This window comes from Apteryx mantelli, chromosome 19 (assembly GCF_036417845.1).
Source record: "Apteryx mantelli isolate bAptMan1 chromosome 19, bAptMan1.hap1, whole genome shotgun sequence".
Classification (NCBI taxonomy): Eukaryota; Metazoa; Chordata; class Aves; order Apterygiformes; family Apterygidae; genus Apteryx; species Apteryx mantelli.
Genome location: NC_089996.1, coordinates 10880487 through 10900010, shown reverse-complemented (window position 1 = coordinate 10900010; position 19524 = coordinate 10880487). Strand labels below are relative to the sequence as shown.

Genomic DNA, 19524 nt, shown 5'->3' with positions numbered 1-19524 from the left:
AAATGCTGTAAGTTACCCTATTATTGCTATTTTAACCTTATTATTTAAGTTTGAAAATATCCATGCCTGTTCTTACCAGTCTGTTCCTAACAAATCACATTTTTCAATAGTGGAGCTCTTTCCCCACAGGAAAGACGCTGGATGTGCTTAATTATATGATCTGTTCTGGTGATTTGTGTGGGGCATTGTAGAGATCAAGGATCTACGTGGACAGAAAACTTCAAGTATGAACGATTAATGTTAAATTGACACTTTTTGTATTATCTAGAAGTTCATTCATCTTGTTTGTTGCAATCAGGCTGTGTCCGGTGGACTGTCTTGTCCCTTAGACCAAAGCTCAGAGAGTGGTGGAAGTTTCTGATGTTAATATCTTGTTTCTTTGTCATCCTTTTAGCAATTACACAGTGCCAATATACTATTCTTGTTGTTTTTATTAATAAAGCTTGCAGCTGATGTACGAAAATGTTGTTTAAAATTCACAGGTTATGCAAAACTCCCTTTCAAATGGTTTGACTACCTCAGGGAAACTGACTCAATAGCAGCACCTGTAAAGCTCTTCAATAAGGTAATAAACATCGTACATGTGTATTTAGAATGAACTCAGTATTTTCTTTAAAGTTCTGTCTGTATACTTCATGGGATTGACCCATTTCTTTGTGCACAATTTTGAAAAACTAAGACAACAGAGCCTTTTAAAAATTGGAACCATTTGGGTGTATTCAGTTTGAATATTTCTGAAATGTTAAGGAAAAAAGGGGGTACATGAAACTTCATAAATGATACCTGATATTTCCCTACATTAAACTGTCTGAAACATTCTCTTCAACACATTGCCTAAGCAGTTTTAATTAGCGTGTTTGTTTCCTGATGTTTACCTTGTTGATGTGTTCACTTTTCCAGGAAGTTCCAAACCATGGGTTTCATGTTGGAATGAAGCTGGAGGCTGTTGATCTGATGGAACCTCGCCTGGTATGCGTGGCCACAGTAACTCGCATTATCCATCGCCTGTTGAGGATACACTTTGATGGGTGGGAAGATGAATATGATCAGTGGGTAGATTGTGAGTCTCCAGACCTCTATCCGGTGGGATGGTGTCAGCTAACTGGATATCAGCTGCAGCCTCCAGCGCCACAATGTAAGTTTTAGTTTTGTAAATAGCATAGCAGTTGCTTACTGGTCCTTATTCATCTGTGATTTTTCTTAACTTCATCCTTTTCAATTTTTTTTTTCATAAAAAGGTTGTAAGACATAACAAAAAGAGAACAGATTGCTTGCTATTGCTTAGAAGTAAATAGTTCTAATCTCTTCCACCTTGACTGTTAAAATACTTCTGGGCATTTCTATGTCTACTTACCACTTTTCTGTTTTTATTGCCAAAAGTAGTTTATTTTATCTCAGGCCTGTTATATTTACTCATTAGTTCTGAATAATATCATTAAGAATTTATATTGCTTTAAGATTGCAAATGTATATGCTTTACATAGCGAATTTGATGAAACTCAGCATGTACATAGTTATTCTTGTGCACAGGTATTTATGTGAAAAGAAGGCTATGTTAAGTGCATCAAGACTTGGCCTGTCAGGTCAAGATATATGATAATAGGTAACTGTATTTCAGGACCTGTTAGTGTGATTATAGTTTAATAGGAGGAATTTTCCTCAGTAAAGGTATTCTTCTGCTTTCATTAAGTCATTAAGGAGATATTCTGTCCTGTGTAGTAGCTTTGACATGTCTGAAGTATTTTTCCAAAATGCTAAATTCTGCTTTCTAAATTTTTTTTAAATCTGCATTCTTAATTTTTTGCAGCATCGAGAGATAGCCAGTCAAGTTCATCAAAACAGAAGAAAAAAGCTAAGTCACAACAGTACAAAGGACATAAGAAAAGTGGGTGACAAAATACTGTTTGCATTTTTCCTCCTGTTTTAAAAAGTTTGTGGTCTCTCCCTAAGTCCCTATTCTATTTGGAAGTGTTGCTTGTGTGTAAAACAGGTGTTATGCTTAAAGGTGCAGTATGCCATAAAAGGAACTTTTTAATTAACTGAGAATATTTATTTTTTTATAACTTGCAACAGGGTTGATATTGTTAATTATATTCTATATGAATTGTAGATGGACAAATGTTACAGTATTTTTGGTATGCAGAGATTGTTTTAGTTATGGAATATACTGAATATCTAGGTATACTGCCTTATACAAAATGCTCAGGTATCAGTTAACATAGTTTCAACTCTCCGCTTTTAGTTATTTCTAACACAGTTGTAGAAATAAGAACCAAGGTATTTGGATCAGAAAGAGAAGTAGGAAATTTAAAGCACTATCTAGCTGTTACCCTGTCTGGTTCCTTTTTAAAACAAAGTGATTTGTTTGCCAGTTTTCTAGGTGTGAGACATCTGTGGGAAGCTGACAATAAATAGCATTGCTGTACGTGACTATTCTTGTCACAGTAAAACATAGTAATGACCATTTTTAAGAATCTGAGCTTTATAACAAAACTACTCGGATTCTTTACACAGTAATTGTTTCCCTCAGGATGAAGTTTTCTTCAAAATTCACAACTGATTTGAATTTTAATTTGCACAAATGCATGTTTCACATCCCTCTGTATTTTTATTTCCATGACTCTGACTGTTTAAATCAAAAATCTGTTTTGTGTGAGTAAAATAAAGGGAGTAGAGGCAGCCAATCACAAGAGGACCTTGTGCCTTCTCCCATCGTTCTTCTCTGGAAATCAGATCCATCTGTTTTCTCTCCTCTGAGCAATGTTATAGTTTCATAAAGCAGTTCTATTCCAAAGGTTCTCAAGACATTTCTCCAGTAATTTGACAGTTTTGAAAGGTAGCTACCTCTTGAGTCAAAAGCAGCAGCAACCTAACAGCCATTGCTTGGGAAATCTATGTGCAAGAGATGAAATGGTAAATAAGAACACAGGGTAAGCCTATATTCTTATGATAAGTGCCACACCATTTTTAATCATGTTTAACTTCATTTTTTTACAATATTCTCTTAAAAATTGAACCAATTACGAGTGAGGGGAGGTTTTTTCTACTGCATAAGAATGAATAGTTTATCTTGATGGAATTTGATGCTCAATTTCAAGACAGCCTAACTACGTATAGCATATTCGGAGCATCAAGCCATTACATTGACTCATTCTCTTGGTGCTTTCTTGAAAAGGATGGGGAGCTGGGAAGAAGTTGCAGTATTTTATGCTGAAGATAAGGACAGATCAGCTGCAGAAAAGGTCTATAATCTGTCATCTTGATTTTGTGCTGCTGCTTTGTCAAATTATTTTTTTAATAGGAGAGCCTAGAAGACAATCAAGTCAACAGTTCTGTTGATGCTGAAAATAATTTTGCCCTCAAGTCAGCAAACCTGACTAAAGAAGATCTTTTTAACAGTCCTTAATGTAATGTTAGGAGAGATCTTATGTTCTAAGCTAGAACATTAGAATCTGTATCATCTGACTGACTTATTGAGACCTCTTTCCAGAGAGTTTTGTTGCTGTCAGACTTGAGTTCATCCATGTACACAACTAAAAATTTAAGGCACATTCTCTGAAAGATAGAACAGTTTTCCTCCATCCCTTAAAAACTGACTGTGAAAGATAGAGGCTCTTGAGGTCCAAACCATGCTGTTCTGTATTTGTGAGGTACAGTTGCTTTGCAGCTGTTTGCGGTAAAGTATATTTCCTAACAACAAATCCTGATGTGGTCTTTCTAACTTCTGGCCAGCCTTATTTCTTCAAGTGTCCATTTTGCTGACTTCAACATTACTGCTTATGCAGTAAGTATGAGAGACTTCCAAAAAGTGATATGCATTTCTAAGGACTAAATAGACAGCCTTTGGCCACTGCTCCTGGTAAAGGATTTCTGAATAGGTGTGGGAAGAATATATTGGCAAGCTAAATTTCATAAAAGTAAAGCTTTCAACACAGTTAGGAAAAGAACTTAAATGAGTCTGAGATGCATTGTAAAATATGATTAAATGGATCTTTTGCTAGGTTGAATAGTACGAGTTGAAACAACTGCCCCTAAGAAAACCCTCGCATAAACCTTAGAGCAAAGGTCTGTAGCCAGATGCTGATCTCCTTCAAATTGTTAACCGCAAGTCAGAATAGTTATCAAATATTTTTTCATGGAATTAATCAACTAATTTTAGGGAATTGAAGAGAACTATCAGACAGGTTTCTGTGAGTTCAAAAATCACCTCTCTCAAATTTCTCTTATTTTAGATCTCTTCATCTTTGAACAGTAAATTGTTATATTGAGATAAGTTGCATCCACTGATTTCTGTTTCATCACAGATCTAACTGTTGGGGAAGGGGCCACTGGACTGGGATAGGAGCAAAGATATCTTTATTCTTAGAAGAATCTGAAGCTAAACTCTGAGTTATGTGTATCCAACTTTCTGCAGTGATTTTGAGAATTATGTCAAGTAAGATCTAAACTTTTTTTTTCCCTCTGGGGCTTTCCCAGGGATGGAAAACTTGATCTAAATGATGAGCTGTGCAGCCATGCTACTTTGAGTAGAACTAATATGAGGAATTTAAGCTCTTGTGTTCCCAGTAAATCCATGAATGGAAGTCATAAGACAAACTGAAACCTTCATTAGTCGTTGCAGAAAGCAAACTTTGCTATTTTGGTTTTTGGACATAAAAAGTTGACCAGTGCCACAGCTAAAGCAGATGTCTGGGATGTTCTCAAGAGCTCTTGTTAAGTGACTCAAACATTGCATTTATCAGTTTCTCCTTTCTGCCATTCTAGGAGTGAAGAGTAAAATCTGGACCCTGTTCAGAATCTTAGGGTTTTTTTCTTCTTTTTAATAGTTTAGGAGCAGGAAAAATGCTAACTAGAGAATATCTAAAGTTGTGAGTGCTGTTGCCTCTTAAGCTAAGGACAGAAGACTGTTTCCTTAATGACCTTCATAGGACCTGTTCTTGGATAATTTCTGGAACTGGCTGAGCAGATTTGGTTCAGCATGCTATGCTAGGCTTTTTACCTTGTCCCTCTGCTTCCACCTGTTGCCTCCACAAAGTTTCTTGATCTCTTTCATACAGCACTAGTGCCAAAGACACTGGAAAGGAAATTCTCCTTATTTAGTGCCGTAGGAAGGAGATTTATTCTAGGGGAACTAGCTCATTTCTCACTACCTTGAAGTAAACGTGGGATATGGAAACAGGGGAAGAACTTCTGAGGAGTTTTCTCCTGGACTGTTGATTCAATACTAAGAAATCCAGTTAATTATCAAAAGGAGATGAAAAACAAGGTCATGGAAACATCTTATACTTGGCTGCCTCCTACATGTTTGTTCTAAATAGGTTATAGCAACAGAAATGCTGAGTCACAGGAAATAATACTAAGAAGAAAATATTTTTTCCCGTAGCCTGTTTATTCAGCACTTGTAAATAAAAATAAGACTTTATATTTATTTTGAAAATGGTTTGAGTCATAACACTCTAATGCAGTAGTAATGCTTTCACAGTAACATGTGAAGTAAGCACATTAACAAGAAACTGTATATATCTTAATAATAAAATAATAAACTAGATTATTTTTAGCGCAAAGAGGTGTTTCTTACACACGTTTCTCAAATGTACTCACAACACACTCCAGAATGTCTTTGAGTTATTCTGCTGTGTGTGACAAAGATTTCTAATACAGTGTTAGTATATTCAGAGTGAAGCAGAGCTGATTTACGTGGTGAACTCCGAAGTAATGGAATCGTGGTAATAGTGAAGTAGAAAGTCAGCTTCCTGTTGTTCTGGTGTGCCTCTATGGAAAGCAATACAACCAGCTGAATTAACGCTCGCTTAACACTGAATGGGAAAAAAATTAACAGGAATTGCATCTAGCCATAATGTTTTACTTCTCAACAAATAATACAAGAGAAGGTCAGATTTCTTAACCCATAAAAACAAAGCTGGAGCTGAGAACGCAGCCATGCTTTTTCCCCCCCCCCCCTTTCTTTAAAATTTGCAATGGGCCACATTAATATTAATTTCCCCCTCTATCATTTGATGTGACTCACAAGTAGTTAATGAGCACACATTTAGTAATAAAGATAGAAAAATTAAATAAGTTTGTTACCTGTTTCATGTCATAATGCAGATGTTCCTAGGGCTTTTTTTTAGCATAATTTGTTATTGTTACTGTTTTGAAATGCCCGAACACTTTGGTGTGAGTACTAATATATAGAAAATAAAATAATTTTATTAAAGGCTTAACGATGCCTTAGGTCTATTTTGAACCAGGAGACCATGCATAAAGGAGTAGAAATCAACCAGCATCCTACTTGGCCTAGCCTTCAGTAGGCTTCAGTTCTCAGTGAACAGTCTGAGTTACCTAATGCACTTTAACCCAAGCGTTTATTTTAGTTTGACTTGATGTTTAGAGAGGAAGATACCAGTTGGGAAGAAACCTGTCAGTTTGTCGAGCCTACCCATGACAGGTGGGGTGCGGAGGAGCTTCTCTGGTGATGACGAGTTGACTCCTCCTCCATATCGAACCCTGCCAGCACAGACAGCCCCGGAGGCCTTCCAGCCTCCCAGGACTAGCCGAGAGTTCAGTCCCAGCCTCAAAACAGGTAACTAGCCACATCAGTCTCTGTTACTGCAGAGGGAAATGATGGACAGGGTGGGCAACTAAGCATGGTCTAGCATGGAATATGCTGACTCATCAACTCTTTTTTCTCTTTCTCTCTCTTTCTTATTTTTGCTTTTTGTTTCTTTTTTCCCGTTAGAGAGCTTTTCATTCTCACTGATGCACCACATCACTGAATTAATCTTAGGGAAGAAGGAGTCCAGCTGTTTCAGAACTTCATCTGAGGCCAGATTATAGGTTACTGAGGCGCAGGGGCACTGTGGAGCTCTACAGAGATTAAAAATACAAAAATGCACTCAGTTAAATTTACTGAATGGTAATGTGGGATTGGGAATATTTGACATGCGCAGGAAGTTAGTGTGGATTATTTTTTTGCAGAGAAAATACCGTACACAGTGGATAAGGAGTGATTTTTGCCTTTGTGTCAGAAAAAGGCAGTTATCAGGGAAAAAGATCTTCAGATACAAGCGTTATTTGAAATTTCATAGATTACTTATTTCGCTATTTTTGCTCTAAAACCTGGGTTTGGTTAAGCATTGACAGTATAATTACACAGCTGTATGAGTGAGCAGGGGAAAACTCTTCAATAATTCATTTATTGATAGTATTGAGCAGGTTAAAACTTTAAGCTTTAAGGAAGGTTTATGTAATGTAATCCTTGATTATAGAAGTCCATTCCAAGGAACTGATAGTTTTTCCTCTGTCCTATTCCCGATATATATAGGGCAATATAGATTCTCTCTGATACAGTGTAGTTGTATGATCTGTCAGACAAACCAAATTGTGCTCTCCCTGCAGGACTGTTGCCAGGTTGATGGATTTATCTCCAAATTCGCTCGACTTGTACCCTCTTAAACTTCCTTCAGTCTGAGTAGGCTACAGTATTGGCACTTTTCATTGACTATGAAATACATCCAGAACACAGATCCTCATGTCCGCATCTTATGCCTTCATTGAATAGGACACTATACCCCACCTGCCTTCTTCTTTGGACCCTGAGGACAAATGTTGACTCTTCTTTACACCCCCTCAAGGTTTTTCAACTCATCTTGTTTTTGGGTGCCCAAATATTGTCACATCTCTTCAGGGATGAGTTGAAACAAAGAGCTGCACTGATTTTGTAAAAGTGCCTAAATTTAATTACTTGTTACTTTGTCTAGCACAGGAGCTATAACAATAAAGCACTTGTACACATTTCTTAAGTCAGCTTCCTTGCTATTCCTGGGTTTATGTCCGTGTCTTTTACAGAGTCCTTGATGCAAAACAGAAGCATTGTATAGGAGAGGCGGTTCTGGACTGCCTTTTCTGCACAGTTTTTCTTCTTTTATGGCAAATCTACAGTTAAAATGCATATATGTAGTGCACATACATGCATATACTGAGTTTTCCTTGTCATTATAGCCCTGAGTTCCTACAAAAACCCTTTGCTCTTTGCTTTCTGAGACCTGATGCTTTCTATTATCTTCTTTGGGAGCTCTTCAAATTGCCAAATTTTTGAGAGTTTGGGCAAAATCAGTTTTATTTATGATACAGCTTTTTCATTATGCAAAGCTTTTTTATCTTTTAGCAAGACCACATACTTTTAGTCTGAGGAATTAGGGGAAGCGTAGCCCTGATGTAATTGTCTCAAAACACGTTTGAGATCAGCCAGATTTCATAGGTTGCATGTGTATTCCTCAGCATATCACAGTGCCTCACACTTTAGTAGTCACAGCTAGGATATAGGCACTTTGCAGAAGGTTCTTATATAGCTTTGAATGAAAATGGTGAAAGATTATTGATGAGACAGGCATCTAGTCTAAAACTTCTCGTCTATCAGAGATCTCAGTAAGGCTCACTGAAGAGCTCTTTCCACTCTTATACCATCATTGGTGCAGGAGAAGATTTCAGTGGTGCTTCATCTTGTGTGAAAGAAGTGTTTTTGCTCTCCAGCAAAGTCATGCTGCTTCCTTAATATACACAAGTATTTTGAATCTTTGAGTCATGTGAAATGATCTTTAAATACTGCAACGCAACTGTTGGGTGGTTTCACATAAAGAGCTGATAACCAGCCTGCTGGGGAGGGAGACTGCTCTGAGAGACTCACCCTGTATTTGGTACACATATAGTTATCTCTAAACCATTGCTCTTATTGCCATAATGATGTTTCTGGGAGGTTGAATGACATCAAACACAGTTTTTCTTTGTCTCCATGCAAAACGTGGAGAATACTTAAAAAGAGAGTACCTTTCATGTCTCTGTCCCTTTTGCTTCCAAGATGATCAGTCAGATGACTTCCATAAGACTTTTTATTCTTCTTTCAAACAACTGTTTTGTTGTATATTTGTAGTTAAGCTTTTCTTAGGAAAGATTTTAACTAATAGCTGAATAGTAGGGACAAATGAACTAAAGTATCATTAAATATCTAAATGTAAGGATTCGGGTTCTAATTAGCCAGATGCAAGTCAAATTGTGGAGACTGCTCTTGCTCTCATACAGCTCTTGCTCTTGCACCTACAGAAGCATTCTGCAAATGCTGGGGGAGAGAAGGAAAGGAGCATGCCTGGTAGAGTGCAGGGGATATTCTTGACCTCTGTGTAGTATTTTCTTAAAGTATTAGCAGCATATCTAAGTAACCAATTATGTTTCTTATCATTTAGACAATACCTTTGTTGTCCTCCGCGGACCAAGAGAAATGGGGCTTTTGATCAGAGTTGAACATAACGCAGGGAAAAGTGTAAACAAGCAAGGGATTTTGGACCATGTGGATGGGGAGGAGGCATCCGTTAAATAAATTGGCAGAGCTTGCATCATGCTCCAATTTTTCGACAACTTTTAATATCTTAATTTTCAAATTTTATTTTTATTTAGCACAAGAGTGTATTTCAGCATGGAAGATGACATAGAACCATAATAAAAGCATAATCGAATGGCTTGTAAGTTATAGCAGGGCTACAAATAGCAACAGGTTATGGGTTTTATTTTTAGCCTTCACTGCATAATATTTCTGCATTTCAAGAGACATTAATATGCATATAAGCTTTGTATTCATTAGCTATAAGCTTCAATACTTTTCTCATTCATTTGGTCATAGAGAACCATTTATTTTTGTATAATCAGCCTTTTAATGTGGGTACTGCACCTTTAATGAAAATACTGACATATTTTGTTTTCAGTGTTCTTTTCATATATTATGCTCATATTTTGATAATTATCACTATTCATTAATGAAATTTGGAAGGTAATCGTGACATTACTGCTATTCATAACATCATTCTTTTTATGCCTTAGGTCTCATTTCTATTTTCTTTTTACAAAAGAAGAGAGAAGATTAAAACTACAAAAAAATGTTTTGCTTGAATGAAACTGATCTTTGGAATCTTAAAAATTTAATGATGTATTGGGAAATCTTTATCAAAGCTCTTTCTTGTCAGCTTAAAGACTGTTTAAAGTACGTGGGCTAAATAATGTGGTTTGTAGATTGTAAATGGCCAATAGTTATTTTTACTTCGCTAAAGAGTAAACAGTAAGTAAACTAAAGGGTAAACAGTGAAATAAGCTGTCTTTTGAGCAATACTCGTTACTCTTATTGGCACTTCTGGTTACCATCTCAAGCAGAGTTGTCAACTACTAAATTCTTGCGGGGAAAACCCCTATAGAGGATATATTTTTTTTTCAGTCGCTTGTTAAAACACATAATTTAATGTTCCATTTAAGGTCAGAAAGCATCTACTTTTTGTGGGATATGGCGTGTTAAAAGAAGAATCATTAAAATGCAGAATATAAGAAATTGGGTAATCTGGGATCTGTTTCCAATTTAAATCACATTAAGTAAATTTGAGGGAAATTTGTACATACTTTGAATTTTATGGTTCTTTAATGTTCATCTTTTATTTTTAGTGACTTCATTGCAGCTGAAGGAGGAGTTGCTAGATGGAGAAGAATATAGCTTCCTTCAAGGAGCATCTGATCAGGAAAGCAACGGATCTGCCAGTTACTACATCAAACAAGAACCATAAAGGCAGAGCTCAGAAAAGTGCAGGGCAGGGTATTGGTGATAGGAAAAGAGCCTTTCTCCAAGACTGACTGATTTTGTTCCCACTTTGATGGTACAGTTTGGATGACTGTACCTGGGGCACTTTGCTAACTGTAGATGAGTTAGACTCAGTTCAGAATTTTTTGGAAGGGCGGGGAAACTATTTTAGTGAAAAAGATTTTTCAATTTATTAAAAACAAAAATGGACACTTTTGTGTTGTATTTGAAGCTTTTGAAAGAATTTTGTAATATTTTCAAGTTCAGATTTATTGTGCATTGTTAACAAGAACTGAAATTCTAATTTTTTGGTAAGATTAAAGTTTAATTAGCAGGATCGTGGGAAGCTGTTGGAGGAAGATATAGTTGCAAATACAAATGAACTGTCATAACAAATGAACCTTTTTGGTACAAGTTGGGAGACTTTTAGACTCTTGTGAACTGCACTGGTCACGCCTCTGTTTTTTTATTGTGAAAATAAGGAATTTAAGCCCTAATTTAGAGGCATGAATTGTAGGCGGAAGATAGTTCTGTAAAGCTCTACTCAGTGAGTAGCCCCAGTTGCAATGGAGCCATCACGTGAGGGAGATTTTAACTTTTCAAGATGTTTTTATTTAGCTAAAATACTTTTTTTATATAAGATTTTTTTAAATAAAGTTCCTTTGGATCTGATTCAGTGCCCGTTAATATTGGTAGCCTTGTCTCCATTGACCGCTGTGGGCACTGGATTGGGACTATAAAGCTCTTGTTTGTACATGAATGTCTGTAGTCTTGGAATGCTCCAGCAAATGTTTACAGAGCCCTATGCCAAACTGGACCTTCAGAAAATTCCCCCATTTGGGAGATTAGATTTAGCTATGAATTTAGACTGACGAAGAAACTAGACAGACAGTAACTCAGGCCTCTCTTGGTATTGGGAAAGGAATTCTGAGTGTTGTTCTGATTTGTTTTTTCCTTTCAGGAAGACCTAGATATTTTCTTGCCATCTTAGGTATTTATTTCTGAGCTTCGTCGCATTCAAAACTGATGTTCCACGTGGTTCTAGGTGAGCTAAAAAGAACCACACGTTATGGATGAAAAAATTAGTTCAGTTCTGCAGAGCTCGCTATCTTTTTTGTTGCTGTGATAATGTAATATGGAAGTTAAGATGTGAGGAAAAATATGTTCGTAAACTGGATCTGTTTATTTTTAGAAATCCTTGAATCTCACTTCAGGTATTCCATTAGCTCCGCCTGCTTGACTGTCCAGATCTTTGTAAAGGCAAAAATCATGCAAGAGAGTGAAAATGCCTAACAGTAAAATATGAAGTACTTTAGCTTGAGCTATTAATGATTTGGATTTTATCCTTCCATATTTTTTAAACTTTGTACACTTTTGTAGATGGCTTCGTTCATGAAGTTGATTAGCAAAATGATTAATCAGCCCTGCAGAGCTGTGACTGGAAAAATGTGCATCAAGAGCTTAAGCTTTTACCAGTAAGGTTCATTAACTAAACTCTCAGGAATTAACTGCATATGTTCTATAAGTGCTTCTGGGTCTTAGCAGGTCCCCTTCAGAGCAGTACAATGAGCATCTGACTCTTGACCATAGGTTTAGGGCTTAAAAAAAATTAATCAAACTGATTAACTTCTGTGTTCCTACAGCCTATGAAACGCTTTAAGGATATCAACCCACAGAGCCCCAGGAGACCATTTTTGTATATTGTTGTTTGAGCTTAAAAAAAAAAAAAAGTGCATAGAAAGTTGAAAACCAGCAATTTGATTTTTTTTTTTTTTTCTAAAATATTGCTCTAACTTTGGGTACATAGTATTGGTAATATGCACAGGTTTACCTCATTCTATGCAAGAGGGGTTAATTATGTAAAGTTTTGTATTTACTACTGGAAGTAAAAATTGTCCTGTATAGTGTAGGAATGTCTGGAATTCTTTTCTCCCTTACTGGTAAAATTTCTTTAATAATGACCCCTTTTTGACAACAGTTTCTTACATTGACAGAATCTGGTTATCAGGTTATACATATCTGTAAATTCAGGTGGTAAAGACATTTAGCTCTCTAACATAGCCATAGTAAAAAGACTCTGTCAGGGTTGGTAGACTTCAAATGCATTCTCTCAGATTCCAACCCACCCATTACCTTTATTTTAAATAGCCTGGGTTGAAGACACAGGATTAAAGACCATTGTAATGGTGTTTTTGTGAGCCTTGATTTACCTGGGCTCTCCATTTAACCTGCTGTAAGCAGGTTAACCAGTTTTGCAAGCACTGGTTTGGGTTGGTACGTCCATCACTGTTGATTTTGAATTGGACAATTTGCAGATTGTCCCAATCAGCTGGAACAGGCTGGCACAATCTTGCTTTCTTCTCTCCTAAGTCCTCTGTTTTAACTAAGCATCATGACTTAAGTAAAACACTACTGCATTAATTTGTGTTTCCTAATGTGAATTTGAGCTGGAAAACTGGGCTAGTAATGAGAAAGTCGTATTTCCAAGTCAAGAAATCTGGAGCCCTCAACTTGGGTGTATTGCCCAGACTTAGAACTTGGGTTCCCAGTCGTATCTGATTTTTGAGGTATAGTCTTCAAGTGTTAAGAGAAAAATTTAGCACTTATGTTGAATACACTTCCTGGGTTGGAGAAATATGAGAATCAGATTTGAAGTCTGTCAGTCTTCACAATATTCTTTAAAAATAGCTCTTTTGTCAGCTGAACACTAACGTCTGAGAGTTGACTTGCACTCTCAAGGATACATGCGCCTTCAGTAGGAGTTGCATGCTGAGATTTTTGGGTGAAATTTCTCTCATGTTTCTGAGTTCAAAATATACCTATATTGTTCAGTTGTCAAGTACAGTGAAATCTGTCCTAAGCAAACCACATAAGCAAATGACTTCAGTTAGTTCCTTAGGAGAGGTTTAAGTAAAACCTGAGCAAAATTCTAGCAGGTATTTAGAGAATGGTCTCTTCAAAAGTGGGTTACCTGTTGGCTGTGGTATCCATAGTATAGGCTTCACTGTATTTGTAAAGCATTAATTAATAACATGGTTCTAAGTATTTTTATTTTCACTCTACTCTAAGCCGTGTTACTTGGCTAAAAGAAGAGCAAGGTGTTGGACATCTGAAATCTTTAATGGGGGTCAAACTAATTTCAGTATTTGGCATAGCAGGTTTTTATAACCATGGGGTAGTGCAAGTTACATATCTTACTTTGCAGCTACCCTCTTTTATTGCTCAAAATCTTTCTGATTTTTGATTTTTATGTTATTTTAAATACAACTCTTTAACCTTTTCCTTGCTGCATCTGAGGAAAGCTAAAGCAGTTATCGATTTCTTGTTCTACGGATACTAACACGGGTTTCAGTGTTTGTTTGTTTTTATTATTGTTGTTTTATGTGATGTGAATACCCTCTCCCGTCAATATTTGTACGATGGTGCTAATATATTTGGTAACAATCCTTTATTGGGAAGGGATTTTAAAAAACTGTGATTTAAACTGAATTTTCTTCCTTTTAATTTTCATATTTAAGAAGAAGAGCCACAGCCATTTATACAAAAAGGCATCCCCTTTGGCCCCTGGGAAATAAGTTGGGGCGGGAATCAAGGCAAAACAAATAGGGTTTTTACATCATTTCTGTATGTATTTGATATATAGATCAATATCTGTACAAATTTAATCTTTTATTTTCTTGGTAATTTGTGTGGTCAATGAGAGAGAGTATTTAAAACTTTCTCATGCAATGTACATAACTAAGTGAAAAATGCTTTTGGAGAAATTAATGTTACTTTCATTTTTACGAGACTGCAGATTTTCAGCATGGATGTGAAAAGCATTAAAATTATAACTTTGTGTACAAGATGAAAATAATTCACTAAATTTGCCTTTTTTTACACAAAATAAAAATGTTAAAAGCCTATTTATGAATAGTGATTGTTTTGTTAAAAGAAAGTACACCTTAGCCCATAAATGCACTCCAGCTTCTCTCATGAGAGAACAGAGATCTCAGAACAACTGCAATTTGTAAAATCAGTAGTATTATATAACCCAATGGATGCATTGTTCTGAGTGCGGTAAAGCACGAAGGCTTTGAGCCCAACAAGAGAAGATTTTTAATGAGAGGAATGTGGTAAGTATAAGCTAGCTGGGCATTAGATAAGCATTTAATGGAGTGCCACTGGAGAAACTAGAGACTTGAAGGGAAAAAAAAAATCAAAAAATGTTTGCTATGACTTTAATAAATCTGTTCACTCAAAGGCTTAGATGCTTTAAAATTTTAGGTTCTATTTTCAAAATACTTGTTGCAAAAGCTAGTTTTAAAACCTGATCTCTACCACTGAATGAGCATGCAAATTAGTTAAAATATACTAATCAACTAAATATGAAAGTTGTTTAAATATGCTCTTAATTAGAGCATTTATGTTAATTGGAACTGCTGTAGGAAAAAAATACAGGAGCAAGCTTTGCACTGGGCCTCGTTTCGCAGTTGAAGAATGTTAATAGCTGTGTAGAGGGAGGGGAATTTTGAAAGTGAGTAGTATCACATTTTTTTTTCAGTACCAATCAGCTATGCAAGCAGCTGGGCGATGATAGGAGAGGTAGCTCAAGCATCTCTTGAACTGCAAGTTGGCCTAGCAGTGCCACTGCATGTAGTTAAGTAGGGTTTTAAAAGCAACATTGTAGTGAACAAAACTCATGACCTACTAGAGTTCTGAATATACTTGCATGGGGAAGTCTGTCTCTTAACACAAGTACTCCTTCTACGAGAGACAATGTTGCAGTCATCACATAACTTGTTTTACTTGGTTGCTCCTCACAACAGGCCTGTTTTATAGTGAATGCACTACACAGAATTAGTTCTTATCATCCCATTTATTTGACAGTTCTGAAAAATGACAAAGATAACCGTGGTGATAATTGCTCCCACATCAATAGCTGGAATGAGATGAGATGTTTGTTAAGAAGGCACAATTCATTGTGGAAACTCCTTTTACTCATAGATCCAGTCATGGGCGCAGGATTTGAAGTCAACAAGCTCTGCAGGTTTGAACCACAGGTTGATCTCCTTCTGTGCACTTTCTACAGAGTCACTGCCATGAATGATGTTTCTGAGGAAAAAGACAAACGCATCATTTCATATAAAAATATGCCTTTAGAAACCTAGTAGTCTTCCATATGCAAAAATCTAGATGAAGCACCTAGAGCTTCAAGACTACTTACTCTTTCAGGTACAGTATTCAAATGCCATCCAATTATAACAAACTAAAGAAGCTTAGCAGTGTGACTAGGGCTATTTTACCACAACAGCCAATGCCACTGACTGATGTTACATGAAGCCCTGAAGAGTAGCTGTATTTCAAAAAAAATGTTTTGGACCGAGCCATTTTCAAGTAGCAGTTATGGACTATGACCTGCAAATAAAACATTATCAGACTAGGATTCTTAAATCTATCAACTTCAACCATCTAGAAGAAAAGACTACAAACAGTAACTTAAGTCTCTCGTGATAGCACGCTAAGTGCAAACCTTACCTTCCTACTTGAATGCAGAAGTCGCCACGGATGGTACCAGGCTTAGAATCTGCAGGGTTGGTTTCCCCTAGCATTACTCTCCCAGTTTTAACCACATTGAGTCCTTCCCATACCTTAGGGGGGAAAAAAGACAAACCAAACCTATTAATGCATGCTTATGCAAAATAACACAGAAGACTAATCTTTGCTAATAACTTATGTTTTGCAAAGAAACTAGGGCTTTTCTGCTAAGAAAAAAGAAGTCTATTTTAGATTTTGTATTAGATCTGTGGATTAGATTAGGAAAAAGCATAAGCGAAGAGTTCTTACAAGAAGTTAAGTTTGTTTCACTACTTAGATTTTATTAAGGAACAAGAACAGATATTCTTAAGAAAATGCATCAGCCTCTTTTTGGTATGGTATTCAACATTGTTGCTCCAGCAAATGGCATTTTAATCCAGCTGATTTAATCCAACTGATTGATTGTCTCTGTGAGCTAATGTGAGAAACCCTACCAAAAGCAGTCTGGGATTAGCGTTTTTAAGTAGTTCATGTTCGCTGGAATTGTAACAGGCAGAAAAATAGAAGTTATCATCACAGTAATAGGCCATAGGCCTATTTAATAACAACACACTTTCAGAACAGCTCTACTTTTAAGCGTGTGGGGAAGTATTCTCTAACACTGAGGGTCTCAAAAGCTACCTGATGAACAAGGCCAACTTCAGAACCTTCCTCCTGTTTTGTTAGGATCACGTCAGCTTCAAGAGTTGTAGGAACTCATAATTAGGTGAATATATTCTAATCACAATGGAAGATGATGCTACTAAGGCTTTTTTTGTTGTTGTTTTTCAGGGGGCATATAAAGACCAGTGATACAGGAGATAGATAGATAGGTTTCTGTGGGAGACAGCACCCCCCAAACCCTCTCTACCTTTCTTCCCAAACCAAAGGATTCTTTGATGCAGAAGACTGACTTTCAGGAATTTGCTTAATAAAAGCTAAGGATTCTTTAATACATATTTCTTATGCACACAGCATTTCCTTGCTAATAAATAGTAGTTTCTCAAATTAGGCTATCTTCATTTTAATTTTGTTTTCTTCTGCCAGTGTATCAAAAGAGGGTCATGGGGGGGGGGGAGTGTTTTTATAACTAACTGAATATCTGAATATTTTAAAATAATTTACAGAGCAAGACAAATATATTGAAAAGAGTAGTCTTTAAGTAAATGCCAAACTACTTACCATGGCCACAATAGGTCCAGAGTTCATGTATTTAACCAAACCAGGGTAGAATGGTCGGTCTTTCAGGTCAATGTAATGTTGTTTTAGAAGATCTTCAGGAGCCTTTAGAAGAACAGATGTAACGTTAAATAACACTTTCAAAATTGTATAACATAAAAGCTGTTACTACTGTAAGACTACAGGATTAGTGACTGGATTTGCTATCCATTTACATTACGAGCAGCTGTTGCAATGCTATTAGATGAGTTTAAAATCAGAATTCCTACTGTAAAATTAATGCACTACACAACACCTTTTTTTGTTGTGGCTGCAGTGTTGAGAGCTGTCAAACTCATTTCTTTGCATTACAGTAATGCTCAGCAATTGCCGAGTCCAGGATGCCTGGAAGATCCCGTTGCCCGATGTAACCTTTCAGTCAAGGTCATCTCAGCTCCCTCACCATTAGGATGCATTAAACCATCACAGCAACCTTTTGTTTCCTTGGGGGGAAAAAAGGGAAGAGCTCAAACACTTGCGGTCTGGTATGGCAGGAGAAAACGCCCAGGCCGTACGGGACAAGGCCGGCGAGACACGCCGAGCTTAATCCTCTGTGCGCGATTCCAAGGGCTTTATCCAGTCCATCAAGGGCGGACAAGATCTGCCTCGCATTTTTTATTCAGTATTTCCAGCTGTTGCATAGACCCAACCTCAGGTTCGCATTTCGAGGCGGGAAGGGCAGTGCAGGAAAAGGCAGGTTTAGGCGGCCGAGGGGAGGCGGGAGGCCGCGGCGCGGGGACTTACGTGCAGTAACTTCATGGCGGCCAGGCGGAACCCCTTCTGCTCGAACCGCTTGATGATTTCTCCCACCAGCCCCCGCTGGACGCCGTCGGGCTTGATGGCGATGAAGGTGCGCTCGGAGTTGGCCGCCATGGCGCTGCGGGACACCGCGCCACACCGTGAGGCTCCGCCGCCGCCATGGCGGCCCCGCTCCACGCGGCGCCTCCCGCCTCCCCCCCCCCCCGCCGGCTGCGCCCCGCTCGCGGCCCCGCGCTCAGCCCCTGCCCTGCCCTGCCCGGCCCGGCCCGGCCTCCCCCCCCTCCCCGCGGCCCCGCGCTCAGCCCCGGCCCGGCCTCCCCCCTCCCCGCGGCCCCTCGCGGAGCGGCGCCCGGCGCCGCCCTCGCCTACCCGCCGGAGCTCCAGACGCCGCTGCCCAGCAGCCACCGGAGCAAGAGAAGGAGAAAGAGGAGGAGGAGGAAGAGGAAGAGGAGGCGGCGGCGGCGGCGGCGGCGGACGCCGGAACCCCGCCCGGCGCAGAGGAGGGGCGGCGCGGGGGGCGGTGGTTGGGGCCGCCCCGCTGCCCGCTTCCCCCCCCCCCGCCCCACTGCCGCGCGGAAAGCTGGTGGCTCGCGTGAATTTTTCCTCCTCGAAGCTGTTTTTGAAGACGCCTCGTTTTCGGTTGCGCTTTATTCCAACCGGACACAGCTCCCAGAAACGCCCTTTCTCACGGAGAAGCGGTGTGGAGATGTGCAACCCGCCCAAGTTATCATTACTACTTGCTTCGGTGGGATATAAGATGAGGCTGCAAAGCGTCAAAAGGCGGGAGCAAAACCTCGCAGCTCCTGGTCCACAGCAGAACTATAGTTAGGAAGAGTCTGTGATTAATTTATAAGATTTATTACTTGGTACTTTACCAATTTAGAGAACGTTTTCTCTTCCTAGGTTTATTATAACCATATACCATCACTGCAACTCGAAGATTTAAGAACTATACCTTGCAGTTGCTATGCAGTCTCTTATGGACCAGGACAGTTACAAATTAGTGAAACTGGAAAGGCCGAGTCTGGTCTCAGATGTGCGCCCAGAGGTTTGTATTTCTTCTGAGAATGGCAGACTTCCACCTTTCTCTCTGAAGGCATTGGAAAAACTAATCTGTAGCTTTTTGACAATCCCCCATACCTCCAGATTAACCAAATTTCTTGCCAAAGTTCTGTATTCTGTAGTAAGCAGTCATGAGAAAGAAACCTCAGATAATCCCTCAAGCAAAAATGGAACTCAAAACTACTCATCCAGTGCACTAATTTGTCATACGGTCCCTTTGCTGTAACAACCTTCTAATTTAATTATTTATAGCACTGAGTATTCTCAGCAGAGAGCCTAGAAAAAAAAGAAAAAAAAAAACCCAACTCACCTACAGT

The 19524-nt window shown here is 38.3% G+C and overlaps 2 protein-coding genes across 9 annotated transcripts in view; one reads left to right on the top strand and one right to left on the bottom strand.

Annotated features, from left to right (window-relative positions):
* The window catches only part of MBTD1 (mbt domain containing 1), a 36426-nt gene extending 21909 nt beyond the window's left edge, over positions 1-14517 (top strand). For 6 of the 8 annotated variants that reach the window (XM_067308562.1, XM_067308561.1, XM_067308560.1 and 3 more), the window contains 5 exons: positions 483-565; positions 901-1135; positions 1808-1885; positions 6392-6583; positions 6740-7265. In XM_067308562.1, the coding sequence (XP_067164663.1) occupies positions 483-565; positions 901-1135; positions 1808-1885; positions 6392-6583; positions 6740-6837 (686 nt within the window). In that variant the 3' untranslated portion in view covers positions 6838-7265. Of the gene's footprint in view, positions 1-482; positions 566-900; positions 1136-1807; positions 1886-6391; positions 6584-6739; positions 7266-10479 lie in introns of those variants that run through there. The other 2 variants (XM_013953135.2, XM_067308563.1) reach the window with 1 other exon arrangement.
* Positions 14518-15451: 934 nt separating this feature from the next.
* On the bottom strand, positions 15452-18595 carry LOC106493141 (nucleoside diphosphate kinase). The gene is made up of 5 exons (XM_067308225.1): positions 18515-18595; positions 18131-18263; positions 17351-17452; positions 16130-16242; positions 15452-15706 (listed from the first exon to the last, which is right to left on the bottom strand). The coding sequence occupies exons 2-5, from the start codon at positions 18257-18259 to the stop codon at positions 15589-15591; spliced, it is 462 nt and encodes a 153-aa protein (XP_067164326.1). The 5' UTR covers positions 18260-18263; positions 18515-18595; the 3' UTR covers positions 15452-15588.
* Between the last annotated feature and the right edge of the window lie 929 nt (positions 18596-19524).